The sequence below is a fragment of the Gavialis gangeticus genome, unplaced genomic scaffold, assembly GCF_001723915.1.
Source record: "Gavialis gangeticus isolate Ggan-Ray unplaced genomic scaffold, GavGan_comp1, whole genome shotgun sequence".
NCBI lineage: Eukaryota > Metazoa > Chordata > Crocodylia > Gavialidae > Gavialis > Gavialis gangeticus.
The window spans coordinates 195,449,498-195,474,499 of NW_017729032.1; the positions used below are offsets into that span (position 1 = coordinate 195,449,498).

The window sequence follows — 25,002 nt, forward strand, 5'->3', positions numbered from 1 at the left end:
TTTAAATGTTTTTTCTACATACCTCAAGGTACCAGGCACGGCTCGTGAATGCTGTGATTCCGGGGCAGATGGAGTGTCCCACAGAAGCGCAGTGGGGTCCCCCATGTGCTCGATGGCAAACCCAGAAGTGGACCAGAAGCACTGGTCTGCTGGGGAATGCACTGGGCACCCCACCCCCCAGGTCTCTCTGGCTCTGTGATTGGCATGGGGGGACCCTGGGTGCCTCCCAAGACCCAGGAGGGCACCAGTCACCAAGCCAGTGAAAAATGGACGTGTGCCCCTGCACGGTCCCTGGCGGACCTGGAAGTGGACTGAAAGTGCTTCTGGTTCACTTCCGGGTCTGCTGCTGAGCACGCTGGGGAGTCCCCCACACACCTGTTGGATTCTCCATCTGCCCCAGTATTTCACCATTCACAAGCCACATGGTACCTTGAGATATGTAGAAAAAACATTTAAAGCTGTGTCTATGTCTGAATTGCCAAATCTTCTCGAATCTCTCTGAATCGATTCAGAGGGTTCCAATTCAATTCAGAGAGATTAAAGGGTCTCCTGATTCAGTTAGGATTTGGAGATTCAGCCACCAAATCAGGCTGAATCTCCGCTGAATTGAATCAGAGACCAAAGCTTTGCACAGCCCTAAAAGCAAGCAATTATCTAGGGTCAAATGCACAATTAGTTATAATTGAGCATCTATATTATAGGGCCACAAGAAAGTACAGCTGGAAGGGACTTTACAAAGTCATCGAATCCAGCACTTTGCTCAAGGCAGGAAATACCATCTCCAAAGGAGAGAGGGCCAAGAAAGCCAGCCAGCTTGGCTTCATGCCACTTGGCCACACACAGCACCAGTTCTAATTCCTATTGTTTTTAACTCACTTTGGCAGGGCACCTTTGGTGCCTGCCACTTTAAGGGCTAAAACAGACAGCAGAGCAGCCTGAAAGTAATTGCACTTCCAATCAGGAGTCATATGGCCAGTAGGAGGTTGCCTGATCAGGAAGAGGGCACAGCTGCTAGTGATAAGAGCAGGCCCTGAGCAGTAGAGCCAGGAGTTGCTGCAAGCAGCCAGAGGGGGAACATTGCCAACCTGGAGCTGCTGATCACATAACATCTTGGAGGTACAGGACAGGAACTATGGGGATGCTGGAGGTTCCTAGGGCATGACCTAAACCTACACCCTGCTAGCGTAGGATGCTGTTGTGGGGCTTCCTATCGCTGCCAAACCAGTTGCCTCCCTTGTGAAAGGTGAGTATGGGGCATCTTATAGCCTCAGCCTCCACAACCTGGTGGGTAACCTGGTAGTAGGGACAGGAAGGGTCCAGGCACAGCTAGAGACACCTGAGTCCCATGGGGGTAAGACCCTGTGGCACTAGTGAAGGGGGACTGATTAGCGGCCACAGTGAGGGGGCAGAATAGGGGCTCTAGTAAGGGGATGGGATAGTGACCCCAGTACGGGGCATAGAAAGCATAGTAGGCCACACAGGGACGGACTTTGGGCTGTGCATGATGGTTCGCGTAGGCAGGCCTGAAGGGCTGCATAGGGATGTACAGACTAAGATCTGTGAGACCTGAAGGACTGTGCACAGGCCAGCCCCAAGAGTTTGATAACATAAGTGGAGGTCCTAATGAAAGGGGCATCAATTGGAGGCCTGAGTGAGAGGGCAGGAGGCCCAGGCACAGCTGAGGATGCCTGGGGCAGAGTGTGCACTTTGGATGCTATATGAGAGGCTTAGAACATGGTATAAGGGAAGGTTTGGAACTATGTATAACAACCTTGGCATCAGGGAATAAAATGGACAGCCTCCTGCATAACTACATCCTCTTCTATACATCAAGACATGGCAGACTAGACAGGGAAGACTGCCCTAGACAGGTGGGCAGGCCAACTTGGAGACTGGCCTTGTGCCTTCCCCCGTCACACTCGCACATTTTTACCCTGGGAACAGTTCTATGCTAGACAGCACTTTTAAATAGGAGAGGACAGAACATGTATTGACACTTAATTCACAATTTCACTCAATGCTAGTTATCTTTAAAAAAGCTCAGATGCCATATGTAGCATGTTTGTGTCCAGCCATTACTACTCAAAAGTGTAAACAAAACTGTCACTAGGGGGGAATCAGGCATATTTTTACATATATACTCTCCAGGTTGTCCAGTGTTCATATTTTTTAGGTTTGAAAATATAAGTCAAATATAGCAGTACACTCACACATCCACACTAATGTATTATCCAAATCATTTTCCTAATTCATTTGCGTTTGCTTTATAATTATATTCCTTATATATATTAATTCATTGCATGTTGTTCAATTATTTTTATGGAGTTGGTCATTGAATCAGCTGTGGAGTCATAACACACACTTTAATTAGATTTTACATTATTTGTGTTCCTGCATTATTACTGTATTAATAACTAATATAAATCCACTGGAAGAATAAAGTGCATAACATGAACATATTTTAATATGTGCTTTTTTTCCTCACTGGCATTTATCTGTCTCTATTCTTGCTTAACTAAATATTTATTGCAATAAATACAAATCTATAAGTTGAAAACTAATGTAAATACATACTAAGAAATCTGTAAGTTGAAAACTAATGTAAATACATACTAAGAAAATATATCAGGAGAATGACTGTGCAACTGCAGGAGATGCACTGTAAGTTAAAAGACATCTAGCTCCACTTCCCATTTTTGCAAGATTTCCTATAAAAATCTAAAACTATTTCCTTCTGATCAACCTCAGTAGACATATAAGCTTGAAACTCTGTTGATCAATCTTCTCTGCACTAACACCTAGCCACTCCTTATACAGTTTTCTTTTGAACTGAATGACCTCTCAAAATATCAGTCCTCTGACCATTACTTCTTCAAGACCTGCTTCTTCTATGAAGCCTAAAAACTTGATCATTCAATGGCCTCTCCAAACCCAAGACAGAAGAAATCAGATTTACTCCAAGAAATGTACCAATACAATTTTTTGCAGCCGATTGCAGGTGAGCACGCTGCATTCATTGGGGCTTGCCAATGCTTTACAGTTGTGCAAATAATCATTTACACATTTAAGATTGAAAATAGGCTCTTGAAGTCTATTTATGCAAGACTATTTGTAAAATTAAATGCTTTCCTTGAGCATGCTTTAATACAAAATCATAGTCTAGATATCCAGTCTTCATTTCCCAGTGCCTCCTTCTACATACATGTCAGCCTCATCACATTATATTTATACTTATGCACAACCGCAAAAGGTTTATGGACCATTTAAATGAAGAGAATTTTAAAAATGACTTAAGTGATACCTGGAGATGTTTCCCCCTTAGCTAGATGATCCCTAGGCCATGGATTTTTATGTTTATGTAACCACAAATCTATGCTATACTTCCACACTTACCCAAATTCAAGACAACTTCTAATTTAAGATGATCCCCCACAATTCAGTTTTACACATGGAAAATGTATAAATGTGTTAGAATTTTCCATGTATATCATATAATTATTTGAGAGTCATCTACCCCATTGCTATAGCAGAGAAAACAGAGACAGTGAAACATGGGTTCATGAGATGAGGCACGCAGTGGGAAAGTCAAGCAGCCTGACTGCCATCCTTGCCCTCTGCTGCCTGTCCCCCTCATATCTGGGTTCCCTGAAATGAAACCTCCAATTGTCTGCCCCCCTCATGGCCTATTTTCCCTTTGCCTGTGCTCCGCTGTGCCAGCCCCCCCGCCATCCTTGCACTCTCCCACCCCTGCATCCTACTGCCACTTGCCCTGACCATGCCCCTTCCCCGACTTGGCCTCTCCTGCCACTGCTTTCCTTGAGTCTCAGTTCTGGCTCTGATTGGGGTACAGGGTACATGCTAGCTCTTGCCCCCACCTGGGGAGGCAACAACAATTGCAGGAACAGCAGGTCTGGGCTTGATCTTGAGGTCAGGACCAGAGCTGCCACCACCACTGCTTCCTGGATGGATGGGCCTGGAGCCAGCATGTTCTCAAAGCTCCTGCATGGAGCTGGAGCCAGGACTTTGGGTAAGTGGTGGCAGGATTCATAAGGCAGGTGTCATCAGAGGACAGAGGTATAGCAGGCAGGGTGGCACAGAGCAGAAGTGGTGGGGGCAGAGGCTGGTGCAAGGGCATGGCAGAACCTGTTGTCTGGGTTGGGGCTGGTGCTGGAGGCACAGCAGCCATCTTCTCCCATCCTCACCCCATACTTGAATCCAAGATGAGGGTTTTTTCCACCCTGTGTTAAATGGGTGATGGGGGATCTCACCTTGGATTTGAGTAAATATAGTACTTTATTTCTAAGAGACTGAAGACTGGTCAGTGACCTGCAGGGAAGGGTGGGAGGAGGAGGGTGGGAGTTGAAAAACAATGTTCTTCCCTTTGCCTTCTGCATTTCCTCTCATTTCAGATCTCTACTCTTGGAATTTTGGACTAATTAAATAATGTTTCTGTATATTTTGAAGACAACCACAGAATGTAAACTAAAAATGTTCTGACAGGAAATATGAATTAATTTTTTTTTTGTTTTAGGAACACAGGCCAGTTAAATCTATTCACCTAACAGGTGAAGATTTTATTGGGAGATTAACTCTGGTGTATGATTGCAGATCAATTATGTATTTATGGAAGCTCCAATGTACTACCATAAAATGGTATCAGAAGGCAGAAAGCCTTTTACATTCCTGTTTAATATATGCTGATTTAAAACAGTTTTTTTCTACCCCATTACCAATGGATACTCATATTATTCCTAATTAGCAAAGAAGTTTCACAGACATTTAGAAAAAAAGCTGCATCTATTGACATACCTTGCATACCTTTTCATTCCCTTGTCTCATAAAACCACCAAGCATATTATTAGCACAACATTCACAGGGTTTAAAGACCCATTGATGCCTTGGGATAAATAAGCACGACTCTTTTTTTTATTCTCCAAGTCCAATGTTGCCAAACAGATTATTGTAAGCTTCAAAAAGGTACCAGTTACTTTGTGTTCATTTTTATTTTTTTCATTCATCAAAGCTGGATCAGTCATCTTTAGAATGAGAGAAAACAACTAAGATATATCCAGTGATTTTCATCTGTTGTAAAAGTGGTTGAACAGGCACTTCCTTTCAGTTCTCCTTCTTGTTACAAATACATTTCCTAATGGTGGTTTTACCACAAAACTGGTGTTTCTGAAAGCCATTCTCAAGTGAAGTGATGTTTAATTGTAAATCATTATGGCTGCTTACAGATGTAAAAAAACAAAACAAAAAATAGCACTTTAGGGGTTTGCCAAGCTGAAAGTATTTCACACAAGTAAATGGGATTATAATTGTAATGAAATAGTGGGAGACTGTTGTACCATTTCAACATTTTATAGATATCTCCTATTGTATCATAAGGATGTTCAGAGTTCCATTATTCAGTTGAGCTCATTACACTTTAGCCATTGATGATTCTTGTTTATGCCATATTCACACAGAAGAGGTCATAAAGTCATCGTTTATTCAAATGGTTTCTTGCTATTCACAAAACCCATGAAATCTAGCATGCGGCAGCTTTCTTGAAAAGTAATCACCATTCCAGTGAAAATTTTACCAGCGAATTTTACTGCACAAGTACAACAATCACTCTAACAAAATGGAGTATCAACATGGTAAAGATAGCACAAATCCCTTTCTTTATGAATTAAGCAAATAAAAAAATCAGTGAAAAAACAGTTCATCCATTACAGTCAGAAGTTTCATTTAAAAACACTTCCTATTCCATATTTATGAATAGATTTATTATCACCCCACTGACCTGAGAGCAATTTAATTATGTATAAACTACTTCACAGTCACTAACTCCTACAGTTTTTAATAGAAATAATAAATGACTTGAAGAGTATTGCATTAAGAAGCTGTCAAGAAAAACATCTTATCTGTAGGATAATTTAAAATAAAGAAGTGCATTTTAATTTAGGGTCAAATACATTACAAAAGGAGTTTTAGCATATCATATTACAATGAAGTTACAGATTCAAGAGACAAAATCATACATATTAGACAAAATGGCTTGAGTACAGTTTGACTTAAAAAATAATGGCAATAATATAGTTTTCTGGCTAAGGACTCTATTTTCCCCCTTATTTTCAGAACTCTGTTAGATACCGTACACAAACTATTATTGCACATTCTTTACTCAGAATAGCAATATTTAATGACACACCATGAAGAAGTAACTATAATTTTTGTGCTTACAACTGGAGCACAGGTATTACATGTTTTGGGGAGTCTACTGGTCAATATAGTTCTTCTAGACAAATGCTTATGAATCAGCAAGATTAATATGTCAGGATATGAAAGGACTTGAACAACTAAAGTGATTGCTCCAAACTATTTAAAAACTGGGACTATAATATTTATACATGTAATAAATTATTTTGTTTAGGAGTTCTTAAAAGTTTTTAAAGTTTTGGGGGGGGGGGTTGCTTGTTTGTTTTTGCTTAGACTAGGTCTTCCTTGAGGATTATTTTCTCTCTTCTTGTTTTGACATGGTATATGATTTTAGATGTCACATTATATCGGATACTAAAATCTCCAGAAATCATAAACTCAAAGGCAACAGCAAGCATCTAAGCAACAAAGCCAGCAGTCAAATTGCAGAATATTCCAAAAATTCAGATGATAATTTGTGTTAATTCCCTAAGCATTCCTCATCCATCTGGAAATAAACGCTAAAACACCTTCATAATGACTGAAAAAAATAGTTGTATACTTATAGAAACTTTGCCTTTAGGACGATTTCACACATTTGTAGTTGGAAACCTCCCAAAGAATAGTCTGGCCAGAACTCAAATATTTAGAAATACCTAAAAATATGGTGTCTGTTTGTTGACTGTTTTTGTTTGTGTTAACTTACATGAACATTTTTGAATATCAAAATAAATTAAATATTGTTTACTTCTGATTTTTCAGGAGGGCTTAAAATTTTGTTTTCTTTTAACACACACATGCACATTGACTATGCTGGTAGTATTAGACTGCCACATAGGCAGAGAAGTAGAGTAGAGAACTGTCTCAAATCACCAGTTTGCCTGTTCCTGACCACAAGCATCCCTAAAATACATGAACAGAAAAGCATGGCACTTAAAAAAAAAAATAAAACAACACACATGACATTGATATAACTTTAAAACTATTTTTGTATACTCATAATTGCCAGAGGAATTAATTTTGGTGACTTAGGAGCCTGGAAAAAGGAAGGGGGACTATTTCAGATCTACATTTACTACCAGACCTTTTGCACCAGAAAGTCTGAGAAAGCATGTGATTTCCCAGAAGAGGGACTGCTGATGATACTAAACCAGGAGATGATTCTAAAATTTGGAGATAACATGGACAGAGTCCAATAATTATACTATAACAACCAAAAACTTCTTTGCAATCTCTGTGACTTACACATTTTACTCTTACAGACTAGCTCTCCACAGCTATTTTGGCTTCTGGAGCCAGAAAGAGAAGTGAGAGAAAACCATTTCCTTCTGACTTCCTCCTTTAATGACCATATTTTTTAAGTGCTGTTCCAGTGGTAATTCCAAGACTACTAGACAACCTCCCTAAACATAACCTACGAACTGTACAAAAGTATCATCATTGTGCTCCTAGACAAAAGATTTCTGGACCTTATGATACTCAATGTAACAAAACACACACACACACACACACACACACACACACACAGAGTGCATATATTGTTTACATACAATATATAATACAATATTTTAAACACTATTGTTTAGAAACTAACATAAACTATATATGGATAAAAGCTTTACAGGATCAGCAAGAAAAATTCCATATACTACCTTTGAATATTCACAAGAGGCAGGGTTAATTGATTTAGTGAAACACTATACAGTGGGGATTCTTCTATTTGCTATATTGATACCTAAATGTGAAAAATGGGTACAGAGTGATTCCTTTATGTAGAGTCTAGCATTGCTGCTATACATCAGAAATCAAGATCAATCAGAAAAACACATCAAAGGGAAAATTCATTATGTCTCATTATCACTTAATAACAGTGCAAAGAACTCATACCATCTCTGTAAATTAAGGAAAAAAATATGGAAAAGTGAACGGGGTAAATTAAATGAAGTTTTATGAGGTCATAGAGTAAAGCATAAGGAGCATGATAGTTACTTGGTGCAAAAGAAGACAACAAAAATATTGTTATATAACTTCACAGTCTATTTATTATTGGGCTAGCACAAACAGGCTCAACCCCTAGAAAAATGACAGCAGGCACAAATTCATTAAATGAAAGAACCACATCTGTTTATGGCTGGGAGGAAATGCACAGACAATTCACCTCCTGCTGCTGGCATCTTTATCTTATTCATAATTCCTCTCTCTGACTTCCCTTCAAAATCACTTCCTGAAATATCAGTCCTACAACCTTCTCAGCAGATCTTCGGAGCCGAGTGTGTGCCACATATGTGTCTACCAAGGTGGCAGTGGAATTCTGCTATAATACAACAAATAAGTACTTGACATGTTCGGGCCATTACCTCAGAATTGGAGTACATGCTACAAAGCAGTCAGATGCAACAACAATCTGCAAGGGTTTTTCTTCAATATCCACTAACTCGGTGGTGATAAGGCACTTATCTGAAATCTGCAGAAAAATGCATGATTTTTTCTTTTTCTGCCTTATATGCTACAACCCATGTCTTATTTCTAGATAACATATTAAGGTCTTCTTAACAATGAATCATTGTTTAAACAATTTACTAACACAATAAACCAAACAGTAAGGTTTGCAAGATCACCACAATAATAGTGAAAAATACTATCTTATAGATTACATAAAGTGCTTGGCTTTATAGGGGGTGTGTTGTATTTTCTGAGTTTCTTTGACTATTTGTAATGAATACATACAAGGAAACAGCTATTAGGCTATAGATAATTATACAGCCAGAATCATTTAAATTAGCACATTCTCCTAACAGCTAGGCCCCTATTACACATTACATACATTACACAATTCACTGGATAATCAAGTAATAAATTTAAACCAGCCACACATGCAAAGTAATTATCATACCATAAAAATGATTATCCACCTTTAAAAAGATCCATGCAGCTATAAATCTAGTTCTTGAAAATATGTAACAACTGTATAACTGGTTTCTAGCTAGCTTTAATCTGAACATATAGCAGGGCCCCCAGTACTGTAATATAATTGCTGGTACTTGTAATACATTGTATTTAAGTATATGGTTTTAGTGAATTTGGTTAAAAGCAATAAAAGTGAAACTCATTCCTGTACTGGAGTTAGCACAAAGCTTATGTAGCCCTTACATCCCACTGGGTGCATCTACACTTCAAATTAACATGACACAATAAACTCCAGAGCAGTTTGAGCCAGACTCAGCTGCTCCTGGGTGCAGTGTCTACATGTGTACTTGAGACAGCAGCAGTTTGAGCCAGGGTAGAGCAGCTCTGGCTGGCAGCAGGCATGGGGTTCAGTCCCAGGCTTTGGGTGGTGGTATCAGGCACCAGAGGGGCTGGCTGGGGCATGAAAATGCTATAGTGAGGAGCCATGAGGCAGGCAACCCCTGCACCTTAGCACCCCTGTGTCCCAGGCAGCCCCTGTCACCATCTATATGTTCATTTTGTTGCAATTAGTGCTGTCCCCAACAGCACTAACTTATGGTGCAGTTAATTAATTTACTGTGTCCTATTATTGGCACATGTGTAAACAATGACACTTTACTGTGGAGCTAATTAGTCAACTCCACAGTGAAGTGCACGTGTAGATGCACCCACTGCATGTTATTGTCAAGTTTTAAGTAGTGCCTAAAACTTGTGGCACTTTATGCACAATCAAATTTCATCTTAAAAGAGTAAATTTGGAAATTGGAAATGTAATTTCTGTATACCCTTAATATAAAATGAAGGCAAGGCAGGGTAACACCTTACAGACTAACTCATTCAGAGATGCTTTCATAGGCTATAGTCAACTCCTTCAGATACTCTGAATGCACTTGCAGAGAGCAGCAGTACTAAGTAAAAAGGAACAAAGTTATTTAAATAAAAAGGGTAGAGAAAGGGAAAGAAGAGGACACTTTATGGAAAGTGTTCACAAATATGAATGCATTTCTAACAGGAAGAGGCTTTGGTAGAAACTGTTTAGCTCAAATATATCTTGTATTTAAACCAATTCAGCAACAGAATTTCAGCTCAAAATACACGACAAAATATTTACCAGCTACCCATGGGGTGTGTATGTATATAGATAGATAGATAGATAGATAGATAGATAGAGATCTTTCTCTCTCTTTTATATATATATATATAGAGAGAGAGAGAGAGAGAGAGAGAGAGATATGGAATGAAAAACAATTTGGAAAAAAAACTTGATATCTTCATGTATAACCTAGAAAACAAATATTTCACTGAATACAAATGTTCATATTTAAAAAGGTAATTATGCAGCCTGAATGAAACTGAAGTATTCTACAATTTTACCCTAAAAATAAACACTGTTTATAGAATATCATACATTTTTATTGCTAAAAACTATTCTTACATAGAGTAGTGACACCTTTTCTTTAAACTTCAAAAAAAGACAAGACCAAACTTTAAATATGGCATTTCATTACAAAAAAAACAAAAGAAAAAAAAGTGTTCTCTTGTTTGTTGGAGAAGCTATAACTTTATGGTATATTTAAGAAACATATTACTACACTAGCTGAATTTCATTTGCCTTTTCTTTTAGCAATTACAAACATATTGGATTAAGGATTTTATTTTTACTAACATAACAGTCAGAGCGCACAGTCATGTAAAGCACAGTCTACCTATCATGCAACTCATAGACAGTAGGGCTGGGAGGGACCCCTGGAGGCCATCTTGTCCAACCCTCTGCCTGATGATCCAAAGCATCCCATGTGGACCAAAAGAAAGCCAGCATGGTTTAATGGCAGAGGTGCAGAGGCAATAAATAGAAAAAAAAGGATTCTTTTCAAAAGTGGAAGTCAAATGGGTTCCTAAATAATGAAATAAGAAGGGCATAAACACTGGTACGGCAAATGTCAAACTGTAATAAGACAACCAAAAAGAGAATATGAGGATCAACTTGCTACAGAAACAAAAGGTAACAATAACAATTTCTCTAAGTACATTAGAAGCTGAAGACATGCCAAGGAGTCAGCTGGACCTTCGGATGATTAGGGTTTTCACTGTGGAAGATGTTAGGGAAATTCTTCCACCAGATCAACTCCTCTCTAGAGACAAGTCAGTGGAGCTGACCCAAACTGAGGTTTCAATAGATAAAGTTGAACAGGAAATTGATAAACTAAAAAGTAGCAAGTCACCAGGACCTGATGACATTCACCCTAGGGTCCTGAAGGAGCCCATATTTGAAATTGCTGAACTTCTGACTGTAGTATGCAACCTATAACCAAGAACAGCCTTGGTACCAGAGAACTGGAGGGTTGCCAATGAGATTCCCATGTTTTTTAAAGGCTCTAGAGGATAAAGGGAACTAGAGACCAGTGAGCCTAACTTCCGTTACTGAAAAACTGGTAGAAACAATAATAATAATAAAAAGAATTGTCCATTACATGGATGGGCATGGCTTGCTGTGGAGGGATCAACACAGCAGTGTCAAAGGGAAATCTTGTCTTACCAACCTAATAGAGGTCTTGGCAGGTGTCAATAAGCAGGTGGATCGATGCAATCCAGATGACACAGTATATCTGGACTTTCAAAAACTTTTGACAAAGGTCCTCCATTGGAGGCTTTTAACAAAGTTAAGTGGTCGTGGGAGTACAGGGAATGTTTAATTTGTGGATTAGAAATTTGCTCAAAGATAAAAAGCAAAGAGTGAGTATAAATGGTGAGTATTCAGGTTGGAAAGAAGTAAGCAGAAGGGTCCCCACCTAAGGATCTGTGTAACCTGCACTGTACCTATCTTATGATGAGCTCTACATTAGCTGTCACAAACCAAACAGGAAAGAGATCTGGGAGTTACTACGGACAGTTTGCTAAAAACATAGTCTGTGGGCTGCCAGTTGGACAACCCTGTTGTAGACTATACAAAACCCAGTTCTTCCAACATTTCCTCACAAGTCATATTCCCAAAAATTCCAATAATTTTAGTTGCACTCCTCTGGACTTCTGCCTATTTGCCCACATCTGTATTATTAATTATTATTAGAAGTATTATTTGGATTTATATCCTGCTCTTGAAGCAAGGTGCCCAAAAGTTGACATAGCATTCCAGGTAAGGCATTGCCAGGACTGAAGAAAGGAGAAGAATGCTTATTTATACAGCCAAATTTCCTATTCGTCTTTTGCAACAAATGCATACTTATATTTAAGGTATAGCTGGGAACATAGGAATAAGTCCTTCTGGAGCCACAGAATGTCCAGGAAATGTGGCATCCCATGAAATAATCTGGGTGAGACCAGAGGAATTTTTGGGAGCAGAACCAAAATACGCCAGGCTTGCAAAGGCAGCAGCAAAAACTGCTGCCTCATTACATAATTTACTGTTACCTCTTTACATACAAGTTTCTGTAGATAATGATAAAGAGTTTTTTCCACATCAGAAGCCTCAAGATTCTACACGGTCCATTGTAACACTCTTGTCCTTTTCTGCAGTACTGCAGCCTAGCCTGTATTTTCTCAGTCTGTCTTTGTATATGTGATTGTTCCATCCAGAACTTAGCACTTGTTCTGACTGAATTTCATTTGAGTAATTTTGGACCATTTCTTGAGGTTATCAAGGTCATTCTCAGTCCTAACCCTACCCTCCAGATGTAGGGTAAATGTATTAACTGTACACTCAATGTCATTCTTCAAGTTATTACTGAAGATATTAAATAGTAGTGGAACCAGGACAGACTCACTGAAAATCTCCCCTAATTAGACATTAAGCCAGCAATAACTATTCACAGAATACAATAATACAAGGAATACAATAATTTAATGAATCCACCCTACAATACTTTCACCTAGACCAGTGATTCTTGACATGGGTACTGCAGCACCTGGATGCTATCGTCTCCTTTCAAGGGTGCTGCATACGGAATATTAGTGTGCTTAGATGTATAAAGGCCTACACATGATTCACAGGATAAATTTTGATATTTCAAACAGGAAACCATAGCATCAAGAACTTTCTGTTTGTTGTGATCTCCCTAAATTCTTCTACCACAGAAGAATTGCTCCATTAATTTTCTGTAGTCAAAATCAAGTGAACACTAAGAGGGATTTTCAGAGGAGTGGTTTGAGTCTAACACAAGGTGTCTTGAATCCAAAATGGTTGAGAACCATTGGTCTACTGTATTCCTTTCTTTTACTAATGAGAATGTCAGAGGACAGTGTGTCAAATGCCTTGCAAAAATTGACATATTTCATAGACACTCCTCTCCCCTAGTTCAAAAGGCCTATCACCTTGTCATTGGATGAAGTCAGTTTGGTCAAGCATGATTTTATCTTGACATATCCATGTTGACCATTCCCAATCAGCCTGTTGTCCTATACATAATTAGATATAGGCTCTTTGATAACAAGATCCATAATGTTCACAGATTCATAGAGTCTAGGGTCGGAGACACCTCAGTGGGCCATTTAGTCCGACCCCCTGCCTCTAGCAGGCAAGAAAAGGTCACCAAACCTGGGATCATGTGACTCCAGCAAGGTAGCTGTCCAGTCTTCTTTTGAAGACTCCCAAGGATGGGGCAAACACCACCTCCCTTGGAAGCCCATTCCAAATCCTGGCAACCCTGACCATGAAGAACTTTTTTCTAATATCCAATCTAAACCTTCTCTTGGAGGAGAAGTTGGAGCCAACTTGAAAATATCCAGGTCCTTCAAGTCGGCTCCAACTTGTTCTTTCCCTAATCTAGGCTGCATATCTCCTCCCATATCCTTGCTACCAAGTACGCTTATCATTTGACATTTACCTTATTCATGAAGAGTGAAGCTAAAAAAAAAAAAGACATTTTAACCTTATATACATCGTCCAATATTAGAATGTTTTCCACATTTTGTAAGAGACTAGATCTTCCTGTTACCCCTAACACTGTGGAATTCTTTTTGATTTCCCTTGTTAGCTGCATCTCAGTCTGGTCCTTTCCCTTCCTATTTTTACACTGCATACCCCCATAATGCACTTATACTTATCTGTAATATATGGCTAAGTTTTTACTTTTTGTAGTATTTGTTTTTGAGTTTCGACTTATTGAAGAGCACTAAGCATATGTAAATGTGCTAAGAAAAGTAGTGGATACACAGTCTAATAGTATTTCTCACATACTGATGATGTACTGACAACTCTAGACATAAATCAGCAGCAAGCTGGTCATTATTCTCGAGAAACAGATTTTTTTTGTTCCGAGTTACTCAGGATTGACAACAAGCATGAAGATAAAAATAAAATGTTTATATTGGTGTTAGTCAAGCAGTCAGAAAGTGGATTGTAATTATAAGTATCGAGTTATTTCATTATGTGTGGGTTCATATTATTTATTAATATTTATATTGATTATAAATTCCAAAACTTGCATAATTTTCATTTTAAAAAACAATCAGCATCTATAACGGATTCAAAATATATGCAAATGACTATAAATAAATGTCTGAAGAAAAGCAGAGCCCATTCAAAACACTTTGCTTGCATAGAAAAAAAAGCTCAAGTTTTGTGTTTGAAGTTGAACCAGTTATAAGTGAAATACGAAAAGGGTTAATAAGGCTATATCTTGATCTGTTTCAGGCATTGGATGAAATCCTAGGTTTATCATATTTACTCAAAGACAAAATAAAGTTTTTTCTCCCCAATTGGCATGGTGGAAAACCCTCCTCATTTTATAATCCTACAAAGAAATCTCACTAAATATATTACCTATCATTAAACTGCTGCCAAAATCAACATATACACAGCAGTGGATACCAACTACAAAGTTCATTAAATGCAGCCAACACTGAGCATGACTGTAAAACATATGGCTCACACTGAGCAAGCATGCTGATGGGAACATACCACAAGAATAGATTAATAGAACCCATCTGAAAAAGACATATAACAGTGCCCATTAAGTGCAGGCCCCCTCACCACTAACTCTTTTTCAAGTCATGGTAAGCCATAACACTGAATACATTTCAACTTCCTCTTCAGTCCCACAGCTGAGCTCTGACTTGCTTTCCCATTTCCAATGATTTGTGTTTCTTCAGCAGTCTTAAATGTAGGAGTACACCAATAAAGATTTTTTAGACCAACACTGAAGGCCAATTATTAATGAGCCATATCTGCTGACACCAATCCAATTGCCAATATGCAGCCTAGCATTTTGTAGATCAACATCCAGCTGGTAAGTCTGTTCAGACAGGGTGGAGAGGAGTGAAGGAGCATGGGGGCGGTGGGGACAGATGAAGGCCCCCACAGTGAGGGAGGGAATGGGGCTGGGGCTTGGGCAGGTGCTGCACAGCCAGGGCGGGATGGAGCTTTGGATGAAGCCACGAGCAGCTCATCTGGGGAGTGTGGAGGAGCCAGCCCCCACTGCTGCACACACTCTGGGGGAAGCACGGGGTTCAAATGCTCCCAGCTCTGCATGTGGGGCAAGAGCAGGCTGCTGCTGCAGGCTGGGGCTGGGGGCAGCACTGGACTCTTCCCAGAGCAGAGCTTAAGCCAGGGCTGCACTCAGTGGTGGCACTGGGTGGGCAGCAGCAGTGCTGGGAGGGAGGGTTTGGGGGGGTCTAGAGCAAATTTGGGGGAGGCTGTACCCTCCCCATAGCCCCCCATCCCACTCACCCTGAGCACAGCCTGGGCCCAGCCCCCATCACTAGGAAGAGCTGGTGTAGCCCCTGGCCCTAAGCATGCAGCAGCAGCTCATCCTTGCCCTGTGAGCAGATCTGGGGCACATGCCCCACATGCCTCCCTTGGGGGAGTGCACAGCAGTGGGAGCTGCCCACTATCCCTGCCCCCCAGAATGAGCTACTTGCAGATCCATCCTGCACCCTCCCCACACTGGCTGTGCAGCACCTGACCCTGCCCCAACCCCACTTTCTCCTTCACCGTGGAGGCCACTTCCCTTCCCTGCAGCAGACTTATCAGCTGGACTCTGCTCTCCAAGCTGCCAAGCTGCACTCCTGGCCATGTGCATCTTGCAGCTGTGCCCATGTAAGTGGCACTTATCAGCAACATTATTGGCCACATCAGCCAAAAAAAGCCAATTGCCGATAACGTCAATTTTCCTTTTATCGGTGCCAATACAACATAGACTTATGTATTGGTGTATCTCTACTTAAATGCCTGACAAACATCACCAAATGGGGACCCAAACAATTCACCCAGAATCCTTCTCTTTCCCCCTCTCTCAGCTTGCTCACATAATTAGTGTCCCAGCCCATCATGAGGTAAAACCAGACCAGGTTGTGCTGCTCTTCATTTGCATATATATTTTTGGAGCAGACCAGGACTCATAACAAGAATACTCAGTTCCAGTCATGAGTCGGGGCTAATTAGCACATGGATCCTTTGTGAGGCGTATCTGGAGTACACACACATATTGAGGCATGCCAAACTGTGGGGTCACCATGTCTTGAAATGCTGTTGACTCTGGTGGGGCCTAGTCCAATGAACTATGAGGTATATCAGCAATCTTTGGCTTTGTACTAATATCATGCATTGTTTGTACTACTTATAAGTAGGTGCAAAAGTGCTGCTTAAAAGTATGTTACCTGTGCTAAAACTTGTAGCAATTTCACAAAAAAGTAACATGTATCAATTCTACATGAACTAAGTGTATGGCTACTATATGGAAATTGCTACAGCTATATTTAATTTCAAGGTTATTGTTTTCATATTTGCTCCTCATTTCCATTTGCTCAAGGAGAGCAGGGTCTGAGTAAGGAGAGGAGGAAGGGGCTGCCAAGGGAAACAGTTGGGGGTGTTTGCTTAGAAATGGTATTTAAAGGTTTATTTGGGGGGAATTAGCTTATAGGTATAGATATATGTATTAAAATGGTTTAGATGGGCAGCATGAATTAATTGATTTCTAAGAGCTTGGGTCTCACAGTCGCACAAGATCACGGCCTTCAAGGCAGATAGGCTGTCTAACACAACAAGGCCAATGGATACACACACAGTCTATAAAACAGTCTGGGAACATGCAGAGTATGTATTATAGTGCCCATAACATGAGATAAAAGTGGTACCAGATAACAAGGCCCCAGAGCAGGAGGGCCCTGAGTCCCATTTTGGGGGAACAAAGCAAATTAGGAGAAGTCCCGTAAAGACCAAATTAGTATGCGTGCATGTGATATGCTGACAACACAGGATGTAGACAGTGTGATCACAGAGAGGCAACCAACCAGTGATAGCACAGCTCAAGAGTCATCAAGAATCATTAGGAGAGAAGGAGAATACAAAAGCAGAAACTTGAGAGTAACAAAGGGTCCAACCCGGTTTTCTTCCTGTTCCCATTCCCAGCACCCCAGAAGGGTCCCCGAGGCCACCATGGACAGAGGGCATACTACCAGCCTGTCTCATCCATCCCACTGGAGGGGGTGTATGGGCCCTGGCATTTCACCTCCAGACTACTGATATACTGACATATGACACCTAAGAAAGAGCCTCAGAATGAAGACTGCATCCTGGTCAGATGTACTTTGACTCTGATGACAGCCCTAGGATTTGGCAGATATATAGAATTGCTTGATTCTTTGTATTACTTCTTTTCTGTTATCACAGTGTATCAATAAATTTGCCTATTATCAAATGGAAAGGTTGTGGTCAGTCTGGGGGTAGGAGGTGGGTTTCCCCCCTCCCTTCCCCACCCCCAGAACAAGGTATCTGGATCCTAACTCTAGAGCCAACAGGGGGAAGCAAAAAGCAAAATGGCTACCTGACCCCCAGTTTTATGCTCCATGGTGTAGCAGTGGAAGGGGGACAAATTCAAGGCAAACCTCCAATAATTATATTCTATACCTGGAAATTTATAACGTATTTATAAATTTCCCATATATAGAATCTAATTATGGGGGGGTGAGGGGAGGTTATTTTGTAATAAAGTTCATCTTCTATTCAAGTAAATAAGGCATTTATGTCAATGGAAGATTTGAATCTACTTCAGTACAGCCAGGATATCAACTCTTGAGTGTACGAGGAGATAACCTGACAAATCTAAGAACCAGAAAGAATAATTTTGTTACTGGTTTAATAGACGGAATGAGAAATAACATAGCTATTAGAGTATTGCATGCACACTTAGAGCATGCTTTCAAGGCTGTCTACCAGCATGATTCTTTATTTTTCCTATGATAAAGAAAGTTGGACAAATTTAAGAAGCACACCATGCAGTGCAAAGACCTGGGGAATGCTGTGTGCATTGAGGTCCTTCCAAGTCATATTAACTTACAAAAATGCATGTGTTTTATGAATGAAAGATAGTATTTTCAGAAATGGTCAGCACTAACTCTAAAGTCAGTATCAAAATCCTACCGAGTTAGACCAAAACTGATCTGGTTCATGTGTAATTAGCAAAATATCTTCAAGTCAACTACAACTGGCACATGCTAAACAAAATACTAATATTTATGGCAGTTTACTTTTATGACTATGTGATTGCAATACAAAATGTCTGAACCACAATTAACACACACCCATACCTTCCTATTTCAAACCACATACATTTCAAATAAAATGATATTACAGCTACTTACACAATATTTTAAAATATGAATGCTTGCAGTTTGAATACATACGTAAGCCAGATTTTCAGAGATGATGAACACCTAAGAGCCCTTTATAAGTAATACGGACTTAGAAGAAAGAGGAAAAAAACCCCAAACCCTATTCAGATGCCAAATTCAGTGTTCATATGGTAAAATGTTGGCCTGAAATCTGAATACATTGACTCATTATGCTATACTAATGGAAATAAATCAACCTTTAAAGATAGGTAAACTGCAGTAATATCTTCCATTTATTCTCAATCTTTCAAAATGCTAAATCATTTAGCATAGACATCAAATACATTCTTTTTACTCAAATGCGTGAAACATTGATTTTCCATCTTGAAAATAGTACATGATTTGCACTAACCTTCAGGATCAAGGAGTTTCTCAATACCCAAGTGCCGTTTAGCTACATTGAATGCATGGTCTAATCGTTGTATCACTGACTGTTGGGAAGCCAAACTGTTCCAATCAAACAGATCTGGTCTAAAAAAAAGAAAGAAAAGAATAATGATGTGACTGATAAAAAAGAGCAATCAAACAACCCCTGTCCATCCTGTCATTTGATTTAATTTTAGATCATTTCCATCCAAAACAGCAGATAATACATTTTATGTAAAAATGCATATTTCTCAGATGAATAAAAAGCTCTAAGTCCAGCCAAGGAATTTAAATGATATTGGTGAAGCACTAAAATATAATTTAAATTTTTCATAAACAGACGTAGAACCATCATGGTGGAATTACAAATTAGATATACAAACTGGAACATTGTATTATCTGTGTTACTATTTTCAATATAAATAATTTTAGTAATTTTACGATACTTGACATTTCAGGTAAGAGTTACCCATAAGGAAATCTGAATTTGTTATAAGGCACTCTGAAAATGTAATCACGTATACTGGAGTTTAATCAATATGCATACGATCTTGGGGAAAGCACTGACATTATTGGGAACACAAGGATTATTTTTTTGGTAATATCTTTTATTGGAACAACTACTTATGTGTTTTTGGATACAAAAATGTTCTGATTGAGTTCTAATATATGACTTTACATGGGAATAAAACAAGTATGTTATCTACCCATATTAAAAGGTTATGATAATGTATGACATATAACTTTGAAATGTACATCTCCAAATTAGAATCCACAGAAATGGCTTGTATTTCATCAGCATCTTGTAATACACTGAAATGGTGTCAGGAGACCATAAGAATGATATGCTATTCACGTATTAGTTTTCCCAGTTACACTGTTCCCTTGCACTTGGATTTGTTCTGGGGAGAAAGAAGCAATTTTCATAGTCATAATTACATTATTTCTTAGTAACTGCGTTGTAAATTTCTCTGCTGTGTTTGACTTCCATAGGCAGAAGTTTTAAACTGTCAATTAGGAGCAAAGACAGTGGCATTCCCTCCAGGACCAGAAAGACACTAACACCTACGGGAAAGGCAAGGAGACTAAGCACAAAGAATGTGGCATGTAAAACTCTGTGTCTATTCCTAAAACACAAAAGGGATCACCTTAAAAATTGCTAAGCTGTCTAGCTAAAATAAAATCTCATTTTACATGCACATGCATGCTTCATATTTTGAACATGCTTTTAATTGTGGTATTTACATCCCAATATAACTGGTTTGACAATCAATACAACCTTTAAGTAAACACAAAATAGGTGCCAACTTTTTTCGTTTTCTGCAGACATAATGCCCCATCCCAAAATGGTGTTTTACTTTTAACCTGTGCATGGCCAAAAGAGGCTGCACATTACACTTCAACCCATCTCTGCAGCATTTATAAAGATTGGGCGCTTTAGGTGGGCCTTTTTGGCACTTTTATATAATAGCTAATTGCTAATTGATTGAACCAGCCTTAGTTAAAAGTGCCAGAAAGCTCTGCTGAAGCGCCTGATCTTCACAGACACTGCAGAGCCCAGTTGAAGTAACACACTGCTTCTTCCGGTAAAATGCATTTTTGTTTTTTTCTTAACAGCTGCAAGCATGACTTCATGGGTGCTGAACACCTGCTAATTTTTTTTCAGTGGGTGCTTGAGCCCTGGAGCACCCACAGAGTCAGCACCTATGAAACATAGACTTAATGACTTCTTACCACTGTGTCTCTTTCAAAATATAAGATTTCAGCTTTGATGCCTTACAAAAGTTTAACAAAAAAGACTTGATGATTACAACAATATTGGTACTGTATCAAGATGTTGCCATTTAACTTACTCGTACACCTATAGCCACCACAAGAGTCTCTGAACTTCTTGAAGGCCTTGTATTAAAAATAAATGACATTATTGTGTTGTAAAAGATGAATCACATGGGTAAGGCTTTCAGCATCAGGAAAATAAAGATTGAAACTAAAGAATGCAGGATATTTTTCTCTCAAAATGTTTTTTTTAAAGAATTTGTTATGATGTTTTAAGTATATCTATTCAAGTGTGTGTTGTTTCAAGTAGCATAATTTAAATGCAACTGTTACCTAATGCATATGTAGGTTCTTAAACGGTGAAATGTACTCTTTCCTAATTAGTAATGTTGCTTCTGGGAAAGTTCTAGAAAAAGAGAATAATTCTGTACAGCTTTTGTTGTTTGGGTTTTTTTTAAAGGATGATGTAGTGTAATATTGTTTCAGTGTGGAAGTCATCATAGACACAAAGTAATCTCATGAATGTTCTTATAACCAGCTTCTGAGTTGTGCATGCCAGGTGATAATTTTGAATTTGCCCAGACTCTAGTATCCTGTCTCCTTCTGTCAAGAAGGATTGGCATTTTTAAACAGGAGGAGAACAAAAAGATCATTGATTTTTTTACTCTTTCAGATAGACTTGTATCTTAATGGATCAATATATGCTCAAGAAGTGCAGAAAAAAACAAGGCTATATTACAGGACTTAATGTTTTCTGTTAGGGTGACTGTATTTGGATCTTGGGGAGCACTGGTTTGCAGCTGAATAAAAGGCTTTAGTCTGTGTCTCAGCAAAGCTGCTGACAACAAGGCAGAATGGTATATTAAAAGTAACATTGCAAAATGCTAAGGCAAGCATTTTTCCAGCAATGGAGTAGTGTTGTAAAGTATAGAGCCCATTGTGTAAAAGAACAACAGGATGCTGCCCATCAGCTATCATCAGGAGACAGAGCAGAAGCAAGACCTTGGAGATGGTGCTGAAATCAGCAAGAAATGGCAAGTGACCAAGAGAAGCCAGGTTCACAGTCTTGAGCATGCTCTCATAGCAGAAAGGCAAGTAAATGAATGAAATGCATAGGCAATTCCATGCTAATGAAGTAAACAGTAAACAGAGGCAGAGCTTGAGATAGGAGGAGGGATGGGTGGAACAAAGGCGAGGCAAAGGTGGAGTAAATGTTAATGAACATGAACCAAGGTGTATAAAATGTGAAAAGAACTAATGTTCGTGACAGGTCCCTGGTTTGTTGGTTTTTTGGGACCTTTGCCCAAAGTTGTCTCCATTCTGAATAAAGCTGTTGCAAGCAATGTGTGTTGGTGTTTGCTCCCTGCCTGCTCCCTGAGTAACTGTATCCATGGGCAATTGGATCGTCATCTCCCAAGTCGTTGGGTGCCACGTGGAGTCAGGGTCTAATGTTTTTTATGCTGATCTGCTGGATTGTAACCGTACAGCCAGCATCTACCACCAAACAGTTTTTAAAAAAGAATTACATGTATTGTACATGAGAAAAAAACACCATGAGAGAATGCTACCTCAAGGTTGTAGTAAGACTTTCTAATAAGCCACTGACTGGATGGGGAACTAGGGAGAAACAGGGTTTTTTATATTATCAACAGTAAAATGGATGGAAGTAGAGAAAGGGGACCTTCTAATTTGAATTTGATTAGACCATACATAGAGGCATCCATTTTGTCCTGCAAAAATAGGATTGTCTTTCACAAACACAAAGCTTAAGACCCAAAACAAACAAAAACAAAAAACCTGGTGGGGGACTTTAAAAAACGGTTCTCCTCATTTAAAAAATGACTTAATTTTTCAGGTTTCTCGCTTTGTCGGGAAACAAGTAAGTGGCCCCAGCTCTATGGTATGCATATCTGAATGGCAGTTTGAGATGTCAGCTTTTCAGTATGATGTCTTTTTTACAGCTAATGGGTCTACATTCAGAGACTGATGCTGTCAAGCACAATCCCCAGGGTCATTACAGGATAAGATTTTAAAATGCGCTTGTATGAGGCAAATAATGTTATGGAAACAAAATAAAATAGCAATGCCATTAACAGATACATTTGATGTATTAAGACATTAAAATACAAGGATTTGTAGCTTCAAGGGGCAGTAGAAGATAAAAAGCATAAAGGAGCAACTTTGATCCACTCCTTGGCTAGGGACAGACATTACACATAAATGGGTTTAAGTAACTGGAAAATGATTTAAACCTATTTACTGTTCCTGTTACTGGTTCAGACGGTACAGGTTCAACTGGTCCAAAGCAAGGTAAAATATCCTCACAAGTTCTCTACTTGATATATTTCCAAAAGCATGCAATCATCAGCAGGGATGCAGTTGACAACACTCACCTACACTTCCAATCCTACCAACTTCCAGGAAAAGGTATATTCAGAACATTAAGCTGGACAGAAATGAGATCCAGGTATCTCCAGCCATGGCTTGGGCTTCAGAAGACTACACGCGGGTGGGAAATGTTACTGCCGAACTCCATCTACTCTAATTTACATTGGAGGGGAATTTGGGCCAGGTACTGAAAAGCCATATTTGTCTCCCAACAGGCCCCTTGCTGGAAGCAGAGAATGCAAAGGATCCAACAAACTCCAAGCCTCTACAGAAAAAAAATACAACCCTAACAATGGACATGATTACTTGAGATTTTACACATTAGAGTTAGCAAGTGCTAATTCTTAGGACTGCTCAGGGGTTGTTATATGTTACCTTATATATGTGTTAAAAGTTCTTAGAACAGGAGGTCCACACATTACAGCAGGAAAACATGAGCTAAGGGTCTTCTGAGTGGCTCAGAGAATCTTCTTCCAGCAAGGATGAACTCTAAGGCCAGGTACAGACATCACATTTTACTGGTATAAATGATCAGAAAAGTAGTCTATACCCATAAGAGAACAGAAGTTAGGCACACAAAACTTACAGAAAACTATGTAACTTAGATTGATTTCACCACAGGCTTTTTGAATATCTGTACATATCCTAACTGGTTTAGTGAAGCTCATGTTGCAGTCACATTAGACCCACAGGCCCAAGACCAGTTCTGAGAAGACTTCCAGCATGCTAGATGAACCATCCACTCCCAGGTGAATGCTCTGTCTTCCCCCCAGAGTGGCAGTAGGGGCAGCTGGCAGAGCCCTAAACGTACAGATGCCTTCCTGCACATTCCTGGCTCACTCCTTCCACTGGGGCTCACCCCCTCTACCCCTGCCCCTTGAAGCCACCTCCTCACCGGTAGGGCTGTCCCCTTAACCCCCACCTCCTGGGGCCCCGACCTCTGCCTCAGAGCTTTCCCCACTTTTTCCCTCCCTGCTCCTCCTGCTTCCCCAGTACTCACAACTCACCTCCCACGTCCCCTGGCTCAACTGTGGCTGGTGCCACTGTCCCAGGGGAGAAGGCTGGGAAGGGGAACCAGCTTGGCAGCCTGCCCAACTGCTATTTCTGAACATTAGCACAAGTTTATTGTTGTGTAACTACACCCTCAGTCTGCATTAAGATTAACCGGTGCTAGTGAGCAGTCACATGTTCAGGTTTAACACACTAATGTGCACTGCTCTGACCTGCTGCAAGAGGGCTGGCAAGCAGGGGTGTGGCTAGGGGCTGCAAGTCTGCCCCGTGTCTGCCTTGCTCACTGGTTCTCTTACCACAATATAGACCAGGCAGGAAAGGAGGCATGACACTTGGATCACTCCCTCTGCCCCACAAATCACCCCACTGACCCCCCCCATCAACTCCTGGATCCCCCTTCCATCTCACAATTGGCCCTTCCACCCCCAGATCGCTGCCCTGCTACTTCAATTAACCCAAAAGCAGTGGCAGCAGCACTGGGGAGTTGGGGGATTACCCTCCCTGTCTGCTCCTGGACTCCCCGCAACCTGTGCTACCCTGACAAACTGGACTACAGCCCCCATCAGGCCCTGCAAATGCTTGGCAGCACTTTGCATGTAGGGGTGGCATGATCTGCAGGGATCCCAGGAGCAGGCAGGGACCACCACTACACACAGGCTGATTAGCACAGCAGAGAAGTGATCAGGGGATAGATATTTAGGTGGCTTGGGGGCTGGGGGTGGGTGG

At 40.1% G+C, this 25,002-nt stretch overlaps 1 protein-coding gene across 1 annotated transcript in view; it reads right to left on the bottom strand.

Moving 5' to 3' along the window:
• Positions 1-25,002, bottom strand: part of DMD (dystrophin) — a 2,221,918-nt gene that overhangs the window by 1,911,480 nt on the left and 285,436 nt on the right. Inside the window, exon 6 of the mRNA XM_019523954.1 lies at positions 19,088-19,206. Coding sequence (XP_019379499.1) covers positions 19,088-19,206 — 119 coding nt within the window. The remainder of the gene's footprint in view (positions 1-19,087; positions 19,207-25,002) is intronic.